The sequence below is a fragment of the Bufo bufo genome, chromosome 3, assembly GCF_905171765.1.
Source record: "Bufo bufo chromosome 3, aBufBuf1.1, whole genome shotgun sequence".
Lineage (NCBI taxonomy): Eukaryota > Metazoa > Chordata > Amphibia > Anura > Bufonidae > Bufo > Bufo bufo.
The window spans coordinates 427455568-427477144 of record NC_053391.1 but is presented as its reverse complement, the minus strand read 5'-3'; the positions used below and the strand labels follow the sequence as shown (position 1 = coordinate 427477144).

The following is a 21577-nucleotide window of genomic DNA, read 5'->3' as shown; positions in this document are numbered from 1 at the left end:
AATTTCTATGGGAGTACTAAAAATAGGCAAGTGAGCGCGCTCTGCTACTTTCCTAACTCCCATAGAAATGAAAGGAGAGTGCATGGTACGAGTGCAGCTACCACTGCGTTCACTTCTTTGGGATAGCTGGAGATAGCCAAGCTAACGTTTGGCTATTTTCGGAGGTCCCATAGAAAAGAATGGAGGGCGGCTGTGAATGCATGGGCTGTGCACTTCAGGTATCCCATTCTGGAGATAGGTGGGGGTCCCCAGTTCCCACCAATGTCTAAGATGAGACAACCCCTTTTTACACAGGGTGATAATTGCCTGAACAATCGTTCATCTGACCATTGGCCAGTGTCTAGTGTTGGCCAGTGGCCAGAGCCAAATATCATTCATTTGATCCAGGGATCAAAAATCAAAAGAGAATTCACTCACTTTCAGTTGATCACATCTTTTAAGATGATATATGAATCACTATTTGTTGGCGGCATATCCCCTTCCTTAAACAGGGATGTGCTGCTAACAATAATGGAAACTGGTATACTGCAGTTTCTTGGGTCCACCAGAAGAAATAATTCTGAGGGCCCACCCTATGTATATGCAGGACATATGCATGTCCATTGTAATTTTTGTCATCACTGCACATAGACTTATCATCAGTAAGGTTTGATAGGATATTTGGTTTAGCGGTAAACATAGACTGCAAAGGGACCCTGTACAACAAAAGTATGTGGGCCCCTTTTATGTTGAGAATGAGGCACTTATCACAAAGCTCCTTTATCGCAAATTGTTTAATAATCTACCAATTTCTCTTGCAGATATGAATCCCCTGTTAACAGCTGCAGTAGGACAATAGTTACACAGACCTTTACATGGTATGACGAAGACATTAGGATACATTGGTGTTTTCTTGATAAGATGGTAGTGGTCACCTTCTCCTACTGGGCCCTGGGCTACTACACAGACTGGGGATATCCACCTCAGATCTGGTTATTGGTTCCCAAATCAGCTCAAGTTGACCTTTGGGATCCTGTTTTATTAGATGTTAATTATTATGTTTGGGCCCACCAGAGGGTCATCTCGTACATATATGCTGATGATTGTTTTGCTGTACATGGTGACAGGAACTTTATCTGCCCATATCAAAGGACCCTAGTCACCATTCTCAAGGTCTCTGCTTGTATATGGGTTTGTCATGATGTAGCTGATGGTAAGTGATCAATGACCTTAATTGTCCCTGGGGCCATGTCATTCTAAAAGTATCCAGGTTCTAAGTATATTTAGTTTTGCTTGTTTGCTTGTCTTACTAACACCATGATGCAATGATATTCAAATTCCGATCATTTATATCTGAAGGTGACTATCTCAATGTGTGCAGGAAGAAGTGCACCTGTTAACACTCACGTCTGCTGAGTGTCTCTCTCCGGGAAGTATTACGATTACATAGGCTGCTAGAACTACAGGACAAGGTTAATTACCACTTTTCATTCAAGCACAACATATTGTACCTATCGTTCTCTTCTTGCAGACGATTTTCTCTCCTGTTCTTGATATAATTAGTATAATAATCCTTGTGAGCTTCCTTTAACTTTTCTTCATCTTCTGTATATGCATAATCAGGATCCACGTAATTATATCTTTCAACTTTGGTGAAAATAGTCCTATTGTGAATAATAATTGTGTCTGCTCATTATTTATTGCCTAATAATACCAATTATATAAATAAAACATAATGGAATAGCTTTGAAAGGCCCCTAAAAGAAAATCAGGCATTAACATAATTTACTTATATGTGGAAAGGTATATAAATAACAAGAAACTTAAAAAGTACAAAACCCAGAGAGAACCCCAAAACCATAAACAAAATGGAGCTATCAAAGGGCGTGCACAAGGGGAGATGGGTGAAAGGGGCAAGGAGTAAAGACGTCTTCCTTGTGCCCTAACATCCCAAATGAAATGTTTCCCTGTCTCTTTTAGCAAACCCACCTCCTACAGCTCTCCTACTCTGGCTCCGTTACATTTAGACTGATGGTACGTAAGCACTCTGCCATCTGCTGGTGAAAGAGGAACACTACATGGAAGCATCACACAAAGACAGGTGTCACGATATAGAAGAAAGGGTGGTTAAGGAGAGCTTTTTCAGAGCCCGGAAAAAAAAAAAGCTAGATTTGATGGGCTCTGGCAGAAATGGCTAAAGTGACTTGAGATGAGAGGCTGGAGGGGGAGGGGTGGGGGTGGGGAGGAGGGAGAGACTTTTTTTTTGCACAAGCAGTGGGGAGGGGTGGGAATACTACATTTATGTATATTTGTGGATATGCTGTTGTTCAATGTAAAACAAAGTAGATTGCATATTGTATTATAAGTGTAAAAAATAATAAAGATTAAACTATAAAAAATATATATATATAAAAAACAGAGAGCTTTTTCAAGCTCACTGATAACTGGAGATCAAAGAACACAGCTACACCAGGAGGGGACAGGGGGCAATGGCTCCTGATACTTAGGAGAGTTTATTAAAAAGAAATATAGTAAGTATATGTAAGTATATGTTGGGTGTCACAATGTGTATATGTGTGTGTCACTGTGTAGATTTGTGTGCATATGTGTTTCACAGCTTATAGATGTTTAAAATGTTTGTAGACATGTGTCAGTGTGTAGATGTGTGTCACAGTTTACCATATTTGTGTGTCTGTGTGTGGATGTGTGTTTAGAGAAATAAAGGAATATTCTCCAGCATCCGTCAGTAATGGTCGTCTATATTGTAGATCGGTATAACAGTACATGCTTCAATCTTCACCACCCTCCACCACAGGTTAACATGTTTCAAACTCGGAAGTTCTTAGTCATAACTTAGACCATTACTGACCAATGCTGGAGAATATTCCTTTATTTCTCTGATTGTACAAGGGACGGGTCCGGTCCTCTCCGTGCACCGAACGCTTATGGTGAGCTGGATAAACTTTCTTCTTTGATTACTAGATGTGTGTTTAACAGTGTGCTAATGTGTGTCAGTGTGTAGATGTTATATTACATTCCTCAACACTGATATTACAACACCAAAAAGGCAAAGCCCTAAGGTTATGCAAATCGAGGAATAGCAGGTGTCACTAAGATGTGCAGATGATCAAATTTCAACCACCTAGCTCAAATTTGTGGTATGTGGGAGAGGCATAAAAGCCAGATCAAAAGCAAAGTTTTTTAGCCTCATGAAACCTCAAAAGTTGGATGAAGTTGTGTCAGATGATTGTGTGATGCTTCCTGTTCGTCAACAAGGCAGTTATCGCCACTTGTCACAAACTAAGAGGAACAGAATCCTTGAACTGAGATTATCTTAGTTTATCACTCCAGCAGATTACTATGTGCCTAGGCAGAAATGTCAGCAATGTTCAATGTTGTGTGTCCAGGTGGTTGGGATAACAACGACGTACTGGAATGACATCAAGAGGTGCACAGAGGTGAACCTCAGCATGGATGGATCATCAGATGTTCTGATTAGAATAAAGGCACGTAGTGATCTATTCTGTACAGTAAGTGAAATTGGACATCACATACCAGGCCTAGGGCCGCAAACATTGTCTACACAAGCCATCAGAAGGTACATGACATTGGGCAGTGAGCCAGGCATCCAGCTGCAGGTGTTCCATTGACCTCGTGCCACTGCATACAAAGGCTATCATGGTGCACGGCAAAACAGCAATGGAGGCTGGAATGGAGGTCCATCTTCTTCAGCGATGAGTCCCACTTTTGTCTTGGACTCAATAATAGCCAGAGATTGGTCTGGAAACCCTGTGGCCAATGCCTTGAAGATGCCTTAACAAGGGAGTATCACACTGGTCCTACTACCGGGATTGTCGTGTGGGAAGACATAATGTACAGTAGCTTAACTGCTCTAGTCTTCATTTCAGGTACACTAACAACTTGGCATTACATTGATTTGGGTGTGGAACAAGTGGTACAGCCATTTCTCCAACGTGTCCCAGAAGTCGTTTTTCAACAGGACAATGTCAGGATGCATGTTGCTAGTCTTACTGTGAGAAGGTGCATGGTCTAAATGTGTTACCATGGCCTGCAACGTCTCTGGACTTGTCTACCATTGAGCACATCTGGGCCGTCAATAGTCGGCAATTTCAAAAGGAGTCCAAGCGCATTTCGCGTGGCAGAGCATTGCTCAGACAACCATTAATAACCTTATTAATAGTATGCCAAGGCATATCAGTGTGTGTATTTCTGTGTATGGTACATTTTTTTGTATCATTAGCATATCATTAACATGTCTGTCGATCCTCTGACTTCCATAACTCAATGACTTTCTCCATAACTCCATGACTTTTTCTTCTTGATGTTGTAGTTTCAATATTTAGGACTGTATTATTTTTAATTATTATTTTACAGTACACTACATTGTCTGTTGTGTTTTAAACTATGGCACACTGACTTATTTATGATCAATCGGATCATTACATATTGCATTTCAGGCAGAATAAGCATGAAATCAAGAAGGTATGACGACCCTTATGAACTCTTGAGAAATTTATAATTATGATCTGCTTGGTCTTTACATACCTGTAATGAGTATTGCGATCACTGGGCCGTATACTTGCGGCACGATCATTTGGAAATGCCACCATCACATTTTTATCTACACAGCTTGTGTTCTGATGGTCATGGATTTGTACTTTGTCTGCCTTCAAAGTAGCTGCACGGGTGGATCCAGTGAATACTGCAGTTTCCTGGGGTGCCACTTGGACAAAATGTCCGGTGGGGTTACTAATCATAGGTGTGATACCTGCAGAATGGACATTAGATTATTAAGGTTATTTAGTTAGAATACCTGAGATACATTAGGTCCCAAATGCAATAATACAAGTAGTAAATAAGCTAAAAGGAAAACATATAAGGCTCCATAAAAGTTAGTTTATCCATTTGCACAATGAAAGTGAGACATTGTGATTAGAGTTGAGCGAACACCTGGATGTTCGGGTTCGACGAGTTCGGCCGAACTTTCGAAAAATGTTCGGGTTCGGGATCCGAACTCGACCCGAACTTCATCCCGAACCCGAACCCCATAGAAGTCAATGGGGACCCGAACTTTTGGGCACTAAAAAGGCTGTAAAACACACCCGGAAAGGGCTAGAGGGCTGCAAAAGGCAGCAAAATGTAGTTAAATCCCCTGCAAACAAATGCAGATAGGGAAATGATGAGTTAACATAAAATAAATAAAAATTAAACAATATTAATTGGAGTGAGGTCCCATAGCACAGAATCAGGCTTCAAGTCACCCACCAATGGAGAAGGTCACTTACTATTATTTTGACCACAGCACCCAGACAAAGGAGAGAGGTCCCACAGCAGAGAACCAGGCATCATATCACCCACCACAGGAGTAGGCCACCATTTAGTTACTTTGACCCCTACACCCAGACGGAGGAGAGAGGTTACACAGCAGAGAATCAGGCATTTAGATCACCCACCACAGGAGTAGGCCACCATTGAATCAGACCCCGGCAACCATGTCAGATGGCACAAGCATAAGCTTTATATCAATCAGCACAGGAGAAGGCGACTTTGACAGACTTTGACCCCTACACCCGGACGGAGGAGAGAGGTTTCAAAGCAGAGAATCAGGCATTTAGATCACCCACCACAGGAGTAGGCCCCAATTTAATGGGACCCCGGCAACCATGTCAGATGGCACAACCATCAGCTTCATATCAATCAGCACAGGAGAAGGCGACTTTGAAAGACTTTGACCCCTACACCCAGACGGAGGAGAGAGGTTTCACAGCAGAGAATCAGGCATTTAGATCACCCACCACAGGAGTAGGCCCCCATTGAATCAGACCCTGGCAACCATGTCAGATGGCACAACCATCAGCTTTATATCAATCAGCACAGGAGAAGGCGACTTTGAAAGACTTTGACCCCTACACCCAGATAGAGGAGAGAGGTTTCACAGCAGAGAATCAGGCATCATATCAACCACCACAGGAGAAGCCACCATTTAGTTACTTTGACCCCTGCACCCAGGAAGAGGAGAGAGGCACCACAGCACATATTCTGGCATCATATCAGCCACCACAGGAGAAGCCACCATTGAGTTACTTTGACCCCCGCACCCAGGAAGAGGAGAGAGGCACCACAGCACATATTCTGGCATCATATCAGCCACCACAGGAGAAGCCACCATTGAGTTACTTTGACCCCTGCACCCAGGAAGAGGAGAGAGGCCCCACAGCACATATTCTGGCATCATATCAGCCACCACAGGAGAAGCCACCATTTAGTTACTTTGACCCCTTCACCCAAACAGAGGAGAGAAGTTCCACATCAGAGAATCAGGCATCATATCAACCACCACAGGAGTAGGCCACAATTTAATGGGACCCCGGCAACCATGTCAGATGGCACAACCATAAGCTTCATATCAATCAGCACAGGAGAAGGCGACTTTGAAAGACTTTGACCCCTACACCCAGACGGAGGAGAGAGGTTTCACAGCAGAGAATCAGGCATTTAGATCACCCACCACAGGAGTAGGCCCCCATTGAATCAGACCCTGGCAACCATGTCAGATGGCACAACCATCAGCTTTATATCAATCAGCACAGGAGAAGCCACCATTGAGTTACTTTGACCCCTGCACCCAGGAAGAGGAGAGAGGCCCCACAGAACATATTCTGGCATCATATCAGCCACCACACGAGAAGCCACCATTGAGTTACTTTGACCCCCGCACCCAGGAAGAGGAGAGAGGCACCACAGCACATATTCTGGCATCATATCAGCCACCACAGGAGAAGCCACCATTGAGTTACTTTGACCCCTGCACCCAGGAAGAGGAGAGAGGCCCCACAGCACATATTCTGGCATCATACTAACCACCACAGGAGAAGCCACCATTGAGTTACTTTGACCCCTGCACCCAGGAAGAGGAGAGAGGCCCCACAGCACATATTCTGGCATCATATCAGCCACCACAGGAGAAGCCACCATTGAGTTACTTTGACCCCCGCACCCAGGAAGAGGAGAGAGGCACCACAGCACATATTCTGGCATCATATCAGCCACCACAGGAGAAGCCACCATTGAGTTACTTTGACCCCTGCACCCAGGAAGAGGAGAGAGGCCCCACAGCACATATTCTGGCATCATACTAACCACCACAGGAGAAGCCACCATTGAGTTACTTTGACCCCTGCACCCAGGAAGAGGAGAGAGGCCCCACAGCACATATTCTGGCATCATATCAGCCACCACAGGAGAAGCCACCATTGAGTTACTTTGACCCCCGCACCCAGGAAGAGGAGAGAGGCACCACAGCACATATTCTGGCATCATATCAGCCACCACAGGAGAAGCCACCATTGAGTTACTTTGACCCCTGCACCCAGGAAGAGGAGAGAGGCCCCACAGCACATATTCTGGCATCATATCAGCCACCACAGGAGAAGCCACCATTTAGTTACTTTGACCCCTGCACCCAGGAAGAGGAGAGAGGCACCACAGCACATATTCTGGCATCATATCAGCCACCACAGGAGAAGCCACCATTTAGTTACTTTGACCCCTTCACCCAAACAGAGGAGAGAGGTTCCACATCAGAGAATCAGGCATCATATCAACCACCACAGGAGTAGGCCACAATTTAGTTTATTTGACCCCTGCACCCAGGAAGAGGAGAGAGGCCCCACAGCACATATTCTGGCATCATATCACACACCACAGGAGAAGGCCTCTTTCAGTGATTTAGGCCTTTGGACCCAGACAGAGGAGAGAGGTCAGAGATTAGCTTCATATCCCCCAGCACAGCAGAAGACCGCTTTATTTGACTTAGGCCTCAGCACCCAGACAGAAGACAGAGGTAGCATGGCAGAGGTTGTGGCTTCATGTCACCCGTTAGTTTAACCGGCCACTTTCATCTGGTTAGGCCCCGGCGCCCAGACAGAGAAGAGTTTCATTCAACTGTGGGTTTCATAAAATTTGTATCAAATAAAGAAGTGGCCCGTAGCACAACAAGACATGTTTTAGGCAGTTAATAAGGACTACTCTGCACAAGGGAGGGACAGGTCCTGTGGGATCCATGCCTGGTTCATCTTTATGAAGGTCAGCTTGTCCACGTTGGCTGTGGACAGGCGGCTGCGCTTGTCAGTAATGACGCCCCCTGCCGTGCTGAATACGCGTTCAGATAAAACGCTGGCCGCCGGGCAGGAAAGCACCTCCAAGGCATAACATGCTAACTCTGGCCACGTGGACAATTTCGAAACCCAGTAGTTGAATGGGGCCGAACCATCCGTCAGGATGTGGAGGGGTGTGCAGACATACTGTTCAACCATGTTAGTGAAATGCTGCCTCCTGCTAACACGTTCCGTATCAGGTGTCGGTGCAGATAGCTGTGGCGTGGAGACAAAACTTTTCCACATTTCTGCCATGCTAACCCTGCCCTCAGATGAGCTGGCCGTGACACAGCTGCGTTGGCGACCTCTTGCCACTCCTCTGCCTTCACCTTCCACCTGTTCCCCTGTGACATGTGGGAATGCTCTCAAGAGCGCCTCTATCAGCGTGCGCTTGTACTCGCGCATCTTACGGTCGCGCTCCAGTTCAGGAATTAAAGTGGGCACATTGTCTTTATACCGGGGATCCAGCAGGGTGGCCACCCAGTAGTCTGCACACGTTAAAACGTGGGCAACTCTGCTGTCGTTGCGCAGGCATTGGAGCATATATTCGCTCATGTGGGCCAGGCTACCCATGGGTAAGGACAAGCTGTCCTCTGTGGGAGGCGTATCGTCATCGTCCACCGTATCCCCTCAGCCACGCACCAGTGATGGGCCTGGGCTGCCACCCCGCTGTGAACTTGCGTCATCCTCGTCCCCCTCCACCTCCTCCACCTCCTCCTCCTCGTCCTCCAGTACAGTGCCTTGGCTGGCGACTTGTGAACCTGTCCTCTGCTGCTTAAACAAACCTCCCTCTGAGCCACTTCGAACAGACTGGCCCGAAAGTGTTAGAAACGAGCCCTCATCCTCCTCCTCCACCTGGGCCACCTCCTCTAACATCATTGCCCTAAGTGTTTTCTCAAGGAGACATAGAAGTGGTATTGTAACGCTGATAACAGTGTCATCACCACTGGCCATGTTGGTGGAGTACTCGAAACAGCGCAGCAGGGCACACAGGTCTCGCATGGAGGCCCAATCATTGGTGGTGAAGTGGTGCTGTTCGGCAGTACGACTGACGCGAGCGTGCTGCAGCTGAAACTCCACTATGGCCTGCTGCTGCTCGCACAGTCTCTCCAGCATGTGCAAGGTGGAGTTCCACCGGGTGGGCACGTCGCATATGAGGCGGTGAGCGGGAAGGCCGAAGTTCCGCTGTAGCGCAGACAGGCGAGCAGCGGCAGGATGTGAACGGCGGAAGCGCGCACAGACGGCCCGCACTTTATGCAGCAGCTCTGACATGTTGGGGTAGTGGTGAATGAACCTCTGCACCACCAAGTTCAGCACATGCGCCAGGCAAGGGATGTGCGTCAAACCGGCTAGTCCCAGAGCTGCCACGAGATTTCGCCCATTATCGCATACCACCAGGCCTGGCTTGAGGCCCACCGGCAGAAACCACTCGTCGGTCTGTTGTTCAATACCCCGCCACAACTCCTTTGCGCTGTGGGGCCTGTCCCCCAAACATATGAGTTTCAGAATGGCCTGCTGACGTTTACCCCGGGCTGTGCTGAAGTTGGTGGTGAAGGTGTGTGGCTGACCGGATGAGCTGGTGGAAGCAGTGGAGGAGGAAGCCGAGTAGGAGGAGGAGGCTACAGGAGGCAGAGAATGATGCCCAGCGATCCTAGGGGGCGGAAGGACGTGCGCCAAGGAACTGTCCGCCGGGGGCCCAGCCGCCACTACATTCATCCAGTGTGCAGTTAGTGAGATATAGCGTCCCTGGCCGTGCTTACTGGTCCACGTATCTGTGGTTAGGTGGACCTTGCCACAAATGGCGTTGCGCAGTGCACACTTGATTTTATCGGACACTTGCATGTGCAGGGAAGGCACGGCTGTCTTGGAGAAGTAGTGGCGGCTGGGAACCACATACTGCGGGACAGCCATGGCCATCAGCTGTTTGAAGCTGTCTGTGTCCACCAGCCGGAATGACAGCATTTCAAAGGCCAGCAGTTTAGAAATGCTGGCGTTCAGGCCAAGGGCTCGAGGGTGACTCGGGGGGAATTTGCGCTTCCTCTCTAAGGTTTGAGATATTGAGAGCTGAACGCTGCTGTGTGATATAGTGGAGACGCTAGTTGACGGTGGCGGTGGTGGTGGTGTCGGTGGCACATCCTCTGTTTGCTGCTCGGCAGGTGGCAACATTCCTCTCGAGGCGGAAGCCGAGGCAGCAGCGGTAGAGGGAGCAGGGGGAGCCTCAGCGAGTGCCTGGTTTTTAAGGTGTGTACCCCACTGCAGTTCATGCTTTGCATGTAGATGCCTGGTCATGCAGGTTGTGCTGAGGTTCAGAACGTTAATGCCTCGCCTCAGGCTCTGATGGCAGAGCGTGCAAGTCACTCGGGTCTTGTCGCTAGGACATTGTTTAAAGAAGTGCCATGCCAGGGAACTCTTTGAAGCTGCCTTTGTGGGGCTGGGTCCCTGTTGGCGATGTCCAGTAGCAGGCGAACTCTGGGGGCGGCGGCTCGTCTGCTTTGGCCCCCTGCTCCCTCTTTGGCTTCGCTGTTGTCTCGGTCTCACCACTACCTCTTCCTCTGAACTGTGAAAGTCATCGCCACGACCTTCAGTCCACGTGGGGTCTAAGACCTCATCGTCCTCTGCATCGTCTTCCACCCAGTCTCCCTCCCTGACCTCCTCCTGTTCAGTCTGCACACTGCAAAAAGACGCGGCAGTGGGCACCTGTGTTTCGTCATCATCAGAGAGTCGGTAACTCTGCTGTGGTGGTATTCCCATGTCCTCTTCATCTGGAGACATAAGTGGTTGTGCGTCAGTGCATGGTATGTCTTCCTCCACTGGGGAAGGGCTAGGTGGACGCCCCTGGGAAACCCTGGAAGCAGAGTCTTCAAACAGAAGAAGAGACTGCTGCATAACTTGTGGCTCAGACCGTTTCCCTGATATGCTTGGGGGTGATGTGACAGACTGATGGGCTTGGTTTTCAGGTGCCACCTGTGCGCTTTCCGCAGAAGACTGGGTGGAAGACCATGTGGTGAACGTGCTGGAAGCACTGTCGGCCACCCAATCGATTAATGCCTGTACCTGCTCAGGCCTTACCATCCTAAGAGCGGCATTGGGCCCCACGAGATATTGCGGTACATTCTGCCGGCTAGTTGAGGGAGTTCGTTCCCTACTGTGTGCGCCTGGGGCCGAACGGCCACGTCCTCTACCAGCAACAGAGGCTCCACGGACACCACCACGACCGCGTCCTCGTCCCTTAATAGTATTTTTCTTCATTGTTGCGATTCAACTCGCACCACAATGAAATATATTATTTTTTATAAGCAAAATCCCCTCACTGGAATACTTTCAGTCTTTTGACTGTATGGATTACAGATGGAATGACTGTTATATGTGAGTACCGCTTTCTTTGACAGATTCTAGTATGGGTACATATATGTTTTCCCAACCCCAGCACATTAGTTTGCTAATTCCAGATGTATGAAACGCAGGCCTAACTGTATCTAGTATATTGAACGCCAGATAAACTAACTTGGCCTTTTTTAAATAAAAAAAAAATTCCCTCACTGGAATACTTTCAGTCTTTTGACTGTATGGATTACAGATGGAATGACTGTTATATGTGAGTACCGCTTTCTTTGACAGATTCTAGTATGGGTACATATATGTTTTCCCAACCCCAGCACATTAGTTTGCTAATTCCAGATGTATGAAACGCAGGCCTAACTGTATCTAGTATATTGAACGCCAGATAAACTAACTTGGCCTTTTTTAAATAAAAAAAATTCCCTCACTGGAATACTTTCAGTCTTTTGACTGTATGGATTACAGATGGAATGACTGTTATATGTGAGTACCGCTTTCTTTGACAGATTCTAGTATGGGTACATATATGTTTTCCCAACCCCAGCACATTAGTTTGCTAATTCCAGATGTATGAAACGCAGGCCTAACTGTATCTAGTATATTGAACGCCAGATAAACTAACTTGGCCTTTTTTAAATAAAAAAAAAATTCCCTCACTGGAATACTTTCAGTCTTTTGACTGTATGGATTACAGATGGAATGACTGTTATATGTGAGTACCGCTTTCTTTGACAGATTCTAGTATGGGTACATATATGTTTTCCCAACCCCAGCACATTAGTTTGCTAATTCCAGATGTATGAAACGCAGGCCTAACTGTATCTAGTATATTGAACGCCAGATAAACTAACTTGGCCTTTTTTAAATAAAAAAAATTCCCTCACTGGAATACTTTCAGTCTTTTGACTGTATGGATTACAGATGGAATGACTGTTATATGTGAGTACCGCTTTCTTTGACAGATTCTAGTATGGGTACATATATGTTTTCCCAACCCCAGCACATTAGTTTGCTAATTCCAGATGTATGAAACGCAGGCCTAACTGTATCTAGTATATTGAACGCCAGATAAACTAACTTGGCCTTTTTTAAATAAAAAAAATTCCCTCACTGGAATACTTTCAGTCTTTTGACTGTATGGATTACAGATGGAATGACTGTTATATGTGAGTACCGCTTTCTTTGACAGATTCTAGTATGGGTACATATATGTTTTCCCAACCCCAGCACATTAGTTTGCTAATTCCAGATGTATGAAACGCAGGCCTAACTGTATCTAGTATATTGAACGCCAGATAAACTAACTTGGCCTTTTTTAAATAAAAAAAATCCCCTCACTGGAATACTTTCAGTCTTTTGACTGTATGGATTACAGATGGAATGACTGTTATATGTGAGTACCGCTTTCTTTGACAGATTCTAGTATGGGTACATATATGTTTTCCCAACCCCAGCACATTAGTTTGCTAATTCCAGATGTATGAAACGCAGGCCTAACTGTATCTAGTATATTGAACGCCAGATAAACTAACTTGGCCTTTTTTAAATAAAAAAAATTCCCTCACTGGAATACTTTCAGTCTTTTGACTGTATGGCTTACAGATGGAATGACTGTTATATGTGAGTACCGCTTTCTTTGACAGATTCTAGTATGGGTACATATATGTTTTCCCAACCCCAGCACATTAGTTTGCTAATTCCAGATGTATGAAACGCAGGCCTAACTGTATCTAGTATATTGAACGCCAGATAAACTAACTTGGCCTTTTTTAAATAAAAAAAAAATTCCCTCACTGGAATACTTTATGGCTTTTCACTGTATGGATTACAGGTGGACTGGTATTAGTAGGGGTGACACAAGCACACCCAAGTCCCTGATGTAGGATTTCTATGGCACAGACCACTATTACAAGTGATTAATGGACGTTGGGAGAGATTGTGCTGCAGCACTAGTCCCAAGATGGCCGCCGCCTATCAGCCCAGTAACATGTGCCACAAAATGGTCTGCACAACCTTTAAAAAAAATAGCCTTGGACTGTGCTGCTAAATCGCTATTGGTCTGAATCCCAGGTGTAGATGTCTGACTTGTTTGGAGCTTTGGAATGCACACTGTGGCAGCTTCTGCTGCAGCACTACAAGTCGCAAAATGGCGGCCGGCGGTCAGCCCAGGTACATGTGGATGGAAAAATCACTCTGGCCACTCTAAAAATAGCCAATCCCTATCAAAAAAGCAGCTCAGCTGCAGTTGTTCAGATGAATCACAGGTGGAGGAGAGAAATTTGCTTCCAGTTATTCAATTATCCCTGCCTATTCTCGCCCTAGCATCAGCTGCGTCTATCCCTGTTCTATTCACATCGGGAGTGAGCACGTCCCGACGTGCGCACAAGCTTATAAAGAGGCTGAGTCACATGCTGCACTTGCCAATCACAGCCTTGCCAATAGTAGGCATGGCTGCGATGGCATCTTAGGGCAAGTAGTATGATGCATGTTGATTGGCTGCTTTGCAGCCTTTCAAAATGCGCCAAAATACATGCCGAACGACGAACCCGAACCCAAACTTTTACGAAAAAGTTCGGGTTCGGGTCCGTGTCACGAACACCCCAAAATTCGGTACGGACCCGAACTATGCTCGAACTGTTCGCTCAACACTAATTGTGATTTCTAATTCCCTCTTTCGCTAAGGCCAAATTAAGATGGCTATAGGCATTTAAGACCCCTGTGGTTTAAAAAATAAGGGCGATTTACTAAACTGTGTGTGCCAGCATGTCAACCAAAAGGTGGCATAAGAAAGAAATAAGTGGGTGATTTATCATCTCCCTTGCGCTTGAAAAGTGACGTTAAAAAGTTGAAAACTATGCAACTTTTTAACTACGACTTTTTTAAAAATTGTCACATCTCTAGGATTTTACGCCACCTTCACTTTCCCTAAAGGGCTCATTGCAAAGGGGTGGAAGGAGACGTGGCCAGCCACCTTTACAAGTTTATCTTCATTTACGCAAGTTTTCTGGCGCAAATGAAGCCCTGAGCTGTCATCGATTTCTGGTGTTCGGACTGCAGGAGGATGTGCCTCATTTATGATCTTTATCGTCTTAAATTAGTCATATCCTCCAGCAGTGCAAGGGATATCAAGACTGGTGCAGAAAGCACCGGTCTTGATAAATCTCCCCTAAGTGTCTAACATATCTAGCAAGGTTCATCAGATCTATTAAACAGCAAAAGGCACTGTTTTAAATTTGGCACATCTTCTGCCTGCCTGGTCTAGTTTTATCAATTTTCAAAGTATCTCCTTTTACAATTTCCATTTATGTTAACAGAACAGGCATGATATTCCAATGGAGCGAAGAAAGTAAGTGGCTTCCAGAAAGTGTAAAAAAAAAAATATTGAAAAGTGTATCTAGGTGTACAAAAATGTATACAAGAGTTGGCCCAGTATAAACATTACTAGAATATTTTTGGGATATGCCATCAATAAAGATGAGCAAATTATTTAAAAATTCAATTTGGCTGCTTCTACGAATTAAAAAAAAAATTCTTTACAAAGTACGAAACACATTTCTTTGTAAGTAGTGGGTGCAATAACAGATGCCCCACAGATGCGGTGTTCAGAGTGTCAAATAAAAAAAATAAAAAATAAAAATCTTACTTACCTGATCCATTTGCTCGCGACGGGCTATCGCTTGAAAATCTGGAGAGAAATCTTGTGTGGATGGAGATGAGATCATCACACCAGCCGGTGTGGTGACGTCATACGTCACCGCGCACGGAATTTATTTGAGATCTTCAACTTCGTGGACTTCGATTCGGTCAACACTAGCCATCAATATGAAATTGGTAGAAGTCTCACCATTCTTAGAAAAAAGTGGCAGCATCCCCAGAAAAGCACCGTGCTACTATGTCTTCTGTCAGCTCTGCCTGGTTTCTTTGCATGCTCAATCTATTATAATTATAGCAGTTGGATCTAAACAGGTCAGGCATTTAATCATTGATGGTATAGCCTAGTGATATGCCATTCATTTTTAAACAGAGACAATCTCTAAAAAGAGATGTCATTTGACAGAGAAATAGTGTCTATAGACATGATATTGATCCAGTCAGAGTACAGATCATTTTTATTACATTATTCCATTACTCAACAATTGTAATATTTGATTCACCCATAGATAACCTCAGCTAGTTTTTCTGCTCCAGGTAACCTAAGCGATGGGACATTTATCAAACCTGGTGTTCCCATATGCCAGTCTTGATCCTTGTAAGCTAGGGCGAGATGTGCCTAAGAAGATGCTTCTTAATAAATTAGTAGCATCTCTGGCACTCTATGCACCAGAAACTGAAGTCTACACCAGGGCTGGTGAAGACCTTATCTATAACATATGCCAGGTTCTGGCATCAGTTACAGTAAATCCAATAAGCTCCGTAAAGCCCTGGCCCTCTCTGAGCCTTTCCTCACCACTTTTGAAAAGTGGTGTGAACTTCTAAAAGTTTGCAAATTATTACGTAAATATGTTGTGCGCCATAATCTCTGACTTTTTTACGCCACCATTGTGACTAAATGACTGATAAATGTCCCACACTGCATGTATAATTATACAGTAATAATCATGCAGACAACTCATCAGGTTGGGACATGTTTGTTTTTTTGGGGATGTACTCATTTTTCTGTTTTCTTTTGAAATTCTTTTTATTAAAATTTTTATAAACAAACAAATAGAACAGAAATTGCTTTCTAAGTCGCGTGGAAGATATGAAGAAATAAACATAAAATTTTTCACAATGTCAAAAGAGAAACATATTATAAGCGATTTGTATAACAGCTTGTATTGTGAAGAAACTTTGGGAATGCACCACTATACGGCCACTTTGGAAAGCGGCGGAAATTGTCTTAAACTCTATCTTGAACATACGTCTTACATTAACACCACAACTGGCTCTGTTATTACTAGGACTTGAAGATCTTCCGAACGACTTCAGGTCAATAGTGGCTCATGTAGCTATGGCTACGAAACTAGTGATAACGAGACACTGGAAGTCAAAAGATACCCCACATATAAAAGAAGTATGGCAAGCTGTAAATACCACCTGTTCATTTGAACAGACAATTGCAAGGATACAGGACAAAACTCCCACATTTCATTATAGGTGGGACAGATGGTTAAACAGTAATTATTATCCCTCTCAAACTTGAGAGATATTCCTGCATAGTTTTGATGTGTTAGTTATGTTATTTGTTTGTTTTTCTGTTTTCATATCCTTAGGTTATATACTATTTTTATAGGAAGAATGTTTACTGATAATCAATACTTCTTGGTTACAATCGTTTCTTCATTTTTCTGTTTTCTATTGTCAAGCTAGACATAGACATTTCTGGATAGAGTACCTGGCTATCCTTTTTTTCCCTATACACACAGCTCATTCTCAATAGCACTATTAATGAATTTTAGAAGCTTGCCTCTCTTTTCTGTGCTCGTAAACTTAGCCGTAGCGCGTCTTGCGCTCTATGATTTTCAGTTCCTTTAAGAAAGCAAGACTCTTTAAAATCACCGCTTATACAATGAAAGTGCAGAGTAGCTTGCACAACACAATATGCCTCAAAGTCATCAATTAGAAGACAAGAACCAAAAAGAACTTAGAAGAATTTACCTGGGTTTATTTTCATGACAATTTTCTTGGTTAAAGGTTTGCAGACTGCTGTAAAACTGAGCTTTTTCTGATGAAAGGCTTTCATTTTCAAAGGTGGCAAATTATCATCCGATGTGGGACCCAGAATATCTACAACTTGTTTCACGTTAAAGGTTCCTCCTTGATGTGGTACAAATGAAAACATCACTTCCTAGAGGGAAAGAAGGACAGCACAATAATATAAGATACAAAAGAGACAGCCAAAGAATTGATTGCTATATTTTTGTACTAAAAATTGCTCTTAGGGAAAATGTCTTCAATTTTAAGGCTTTTAGCTACAGGCAAGCAAAATGTCAGCAATCCAAAAGGCATACAAAATGAAACTATAATTTGTTTTCTTGAACAGTTTGATTTCTACCGCAATGCACTTTTAAAGCCTGGCTCTAAACCACTGATAAATTCCATGGTAAACTTCTGAAATATATTTAATTTGAATAATTCAATTAAAATCCAAAATTGTGTGTCCTCTTAAATATGTTAGAATGATTACATTTTGTTTTAGCTTTGCCTTGGAAATAAAGAATTATTTCCCTTTTACTTTAGAAATAAGTGGATTCCCTCAACATTCGGCATGTCCCTGGATGAAAAAAAGGCATTGAAGCCTCACAAGCATTTTCAGAGCAGTTTCCTTTAGTTGATGAGGAAGAACTGTCATAAGAATAAAATACTCAGCTCTGCTACTGAAAAAGTTATTCCAATTATTGTGTGACACTTATATGAGGGTACAGTGCATAGACGCTATAAAGGGATACCGTAGAGGACTGGAAACCCCAGAGCAAGCAGAATACTGTAAATTCTTCTACAGTCTGTCTAAAGATAGTTTGGTGTACAGTACTGATAACGGTACCAATCCAGGTTATGATAATCTGTAAATAAACCGCATTTTCCATCTGCACTGCTGCTTTTTCGGTATTATATCATTAAAGGGATTTTCTGGGTTCAAGATATTGATGGCCGTCAATATCAGAATGGGTGGTGTGTACAACTCTCAGCATCCCCATCAATCAGCTGTTTGAAGGGGCAACTTCGCCCATTTGACGAGGCTGCAATATCTCTACTAGGCGCAGGTAGATAGACCCATGAGGCCACAGCACCTGCACACATGCTGGAGCTCCTTCAAAGTAATAGTGCTGAGACTCAAACTCCCACTGATCTCTTGAGGATAGGCCATCCATATCCTGAACTCGAGTAATAGGTTCCAAAGTCCCAAAATGCACTGTATCTTGAGGGATCACAATGTGTGTGTGTGTGTGTGTATATATATATATATATATATATATATATATACAGTAACGTACAAAAGTGAGTCCACCCCTCTCATTTTTGTAAATATTTGATTCTATCTTTTCATGGGACAATACTGAAGATCTGACATTTTGATACAATGTAAAGTAGTCAGCGTACAGCTTGTATAACAGTGTCAAATAACTCACCGATGATGACATGTAAATGTGTTGGAATGGCCTAGTCAAAGCCCAGAACTAAATCCAATAGAAAATCTGTGGTCAGACTTAAAGATTGCTGTTTACAAGCGCAAACCATCCAGCTTGAAGGAGCTGGAGCAGTTTTGCAAAGAGGAATGGGCAAAAACCCCAGTGGTAAGATGTGGCAAGCTCATAGAGACTTATCCAAAGCGACTTGGAACTGTGATTGCCGCAAAAGATGGCTCTACAAAGTATTGACTTTAGGGGGGTGAATAGTTATGCACATTGACTTTTTCTATAGTTGTGGGCATGTTCTATAAATTAAATGATGCAAATCCTCAAACAATCCATGTCAATTCCAGGTTGTGAGGCATTAAAACATGAAAAAAGTAAAGGGGGGTGAATACTTTTGCAAGGCACTGCAGATTGGGTTTTCTTACTAGCAGGCAAGACAGGTGCATAAATAAGCTCCTGTTGTGAGTATTGCTTTATGAGTGCAATCACTTCAGAGACAGCTGGCTTGTTTCAAATGTCTAGCTATAAATTTCTGGGCAGCAGTGGAAGCAGGGGTCCAGATCCATCTGCAGCAAGGTGAAATAGTAGAAATGCCAATCCCTAAGGATTTTTTGCAGCTCGGATATGGACCTATTCACTTCAATGAGGCTCCGTTCCGCGGCCCGCAAAAAAAAATAGAACATGTCCTATTCTTGTGCATTTTGCGGACAAAAATATGCATTTCTATTATGGGCGGCCCGTTACACACACGGCCAGCATCTGTCTTTCGCGGATCAGCAATTTGCAGACCGCAAAACACGGCATGAGGCCTAAGATAGCTAAAGTAGGTGAAAGAACCGGAGACAGTTGACAATGTGAGCATCATGTCGGAGAATTGCGTCCACAGGGCAATAAAAAGGCAATATCACCACATATGTTAAATTCGGATAAGGGCGGCTCTACTCTGTGTGAAGAATTCTGGCCGGGTGCACGATTAATTGTAAACCCCCATTTACCAAATAAATGCTAGAAAAAATGGAATGGTCGGCACTCACAATTTACATGGGTCACGCAGAGTATTCGTATCAAATTAAAATGTATTCACATCAATAGCAGACATAATAAAATATAAAAGGTAATTCAGAGATCCGCTCAATTATAAAATATAAGTATTGGCCAATACTACAGAAATTACAATAAAATTAACTAAACCACCTGAATCTTGAAGCGTGTGGTCTGGTATCCAGAATGGTCACAATGAATCAATTAGTCAATATATTTATGCTGGTTATTGTCTCAACTTAATATACCCGGGTACAAGAAAGCTTGAATAATTGCTAAATTATTACAGAAGTTTGCAATCAGACCTTAATAGAGCGATAATTCGGATGGAAAAATAATTCAGATGAAAAAATAAATATATTCGATATGTGGGTACACAATGGCTGAATGGTTCCCCAGTTCTTACATGTATTCACAAACAGACCATATTGCAGCGATAGTTCGAATGGAGAGTGAATTCAATGTGACCGCTTGGTTCGCGGATATTTCGGATGGGGAGTATAATTCGATATGTCGGTACAAGACCTTACAAATATTCGCAATCTGACTCCAATAGAGCGATACTTTCGGATGGAGAGTAAATTCAATATGACCGCTTAATTGAGGCCAGCACTAGTATCTCACTCGATGTTCAATTCGAATATTGTTGCGAATCGATATTGTATGGTGAGAGTTGTTATAGTACTCACGATTTTGCAGTCATGACTCTCAGTCCGTTTGGCGCTGAATTCCACCCGCCACCTGTTGTTGGCATGTATCACGCTCCTTTCCCTGCGTGACCCATGCAAATTGTGAGTGCCGACCATTCAATTTTTTCTATCACCACATATGTGCTGCTGTTCTCCGCATCCCACATCCCTTTCAGCAAGTGGCAAGTAGCAAGGGATAATGTGGGAAAGTCTGCCAGGGGTCAGGTACCAGCGAAGTTAAATTTTGCGGTTCTGTTGCGCATGATTAATGCAGCGGGATCCCCTGAAACAGGATCTTTAATGCGGATCCTGTACTTTGTTTCACTTTGTGCAGGTCTTGCGATCATGTGATCCCTCACATCATGGGTGTGATCACATGATTCCTGAGTATAACATGAGGGATCACATGATCCCTCACATCATGGGTGTGATCACATGACTCCTGAGTATCACATGAGGGATCACATGATTGATCAGGTGATTACATGGGCAGATCTCCCTTCACTGTGTGCTCCTATTTAAACTCAGGTAGGCGCAGTGACTATTGGTTGCCGTATGCAGCTCCGGTGTACTACTGTTGAGGCGCCGTGAGCGCATTTCATCTGGACATTGCTTCCCTGTTGCGCACCACATGAGAGCTCGGCCTGGGATTTACTGATAAGTATTTAAGAGAGACTTAACCTCTGACTGTTCTCTCGTTATCTTTCCTTTACAGGCGTGATCTAATTAAGTGTTTACTGTATTGTCTCTATGGTCCCCTGATGAATAGGCTTACAGCTTAAGAAACGCGTTGGGACGTAACTTGTTCATTGTTTAGTGTACCTGAGCGTCAAGGCCTTGACGGCTTAGTGTTGTTACCATCTTTCTGTCCCTCTTTTTGCTTTGGGTGAATGATCGGGCAGCCCACCTTGGCGCTGCACGCAGGGACAGTCTGAGGGTGAGATTGAGGGGGTTGTTTATGAGGTAGATGCAGGGCAACTATAGGTCTGAGAGACCCGATCATGTATCTTTTCCATTTTCACCTCTTATGCCTCCCTTGGTCTCTAATTAACAGTGTATACGCACCTTGTATGCTACTGGTATTCATATTCACCATTCACAGTGGTGGGGCTTATTTTATTAATTGATTTAATAAACGTTATGTTTTAAAGGGTTACCATATATATTTTTTTTATCTATCCCAGGTACCTCGCATTGCAAGGTTAGATCCCCTTACACGGGATCAATTCTCTTCCTT

At 43.9% G+C, this 21577-nt stretch overlaps 1 protein-coding gene across 1 annotated transcript in view; it reads right to left on the bottom strand.

Annotated features, from left to right (window-relative positions):
- The window catches only part of CFAP47 (cilia and flagella associated protein 47), a 572366-nt gene that overhangs the window by 523283 nt on the left and 27506 nt on the right, over window positions 1-21577 (bottom strand). The window contains exons 10-12 of the mRNA XM_040424993.1: window positions 17133-17322; window positions 4546-4768; window positions 1491-1643 (exon numbers count right to left, since the gene is read on the bottom strand). Of these exons, the coding sequence (XP_040280927.1) occupies window positions 1491-1643; window positions 4546-4768; window positions 17133-17322 (566 nt within the window). The remainder of the gene's footprint in view (window positions 1-1490; window positions 1644-4545; window positions 4769-17132; window positions 17323-21577) is intronic.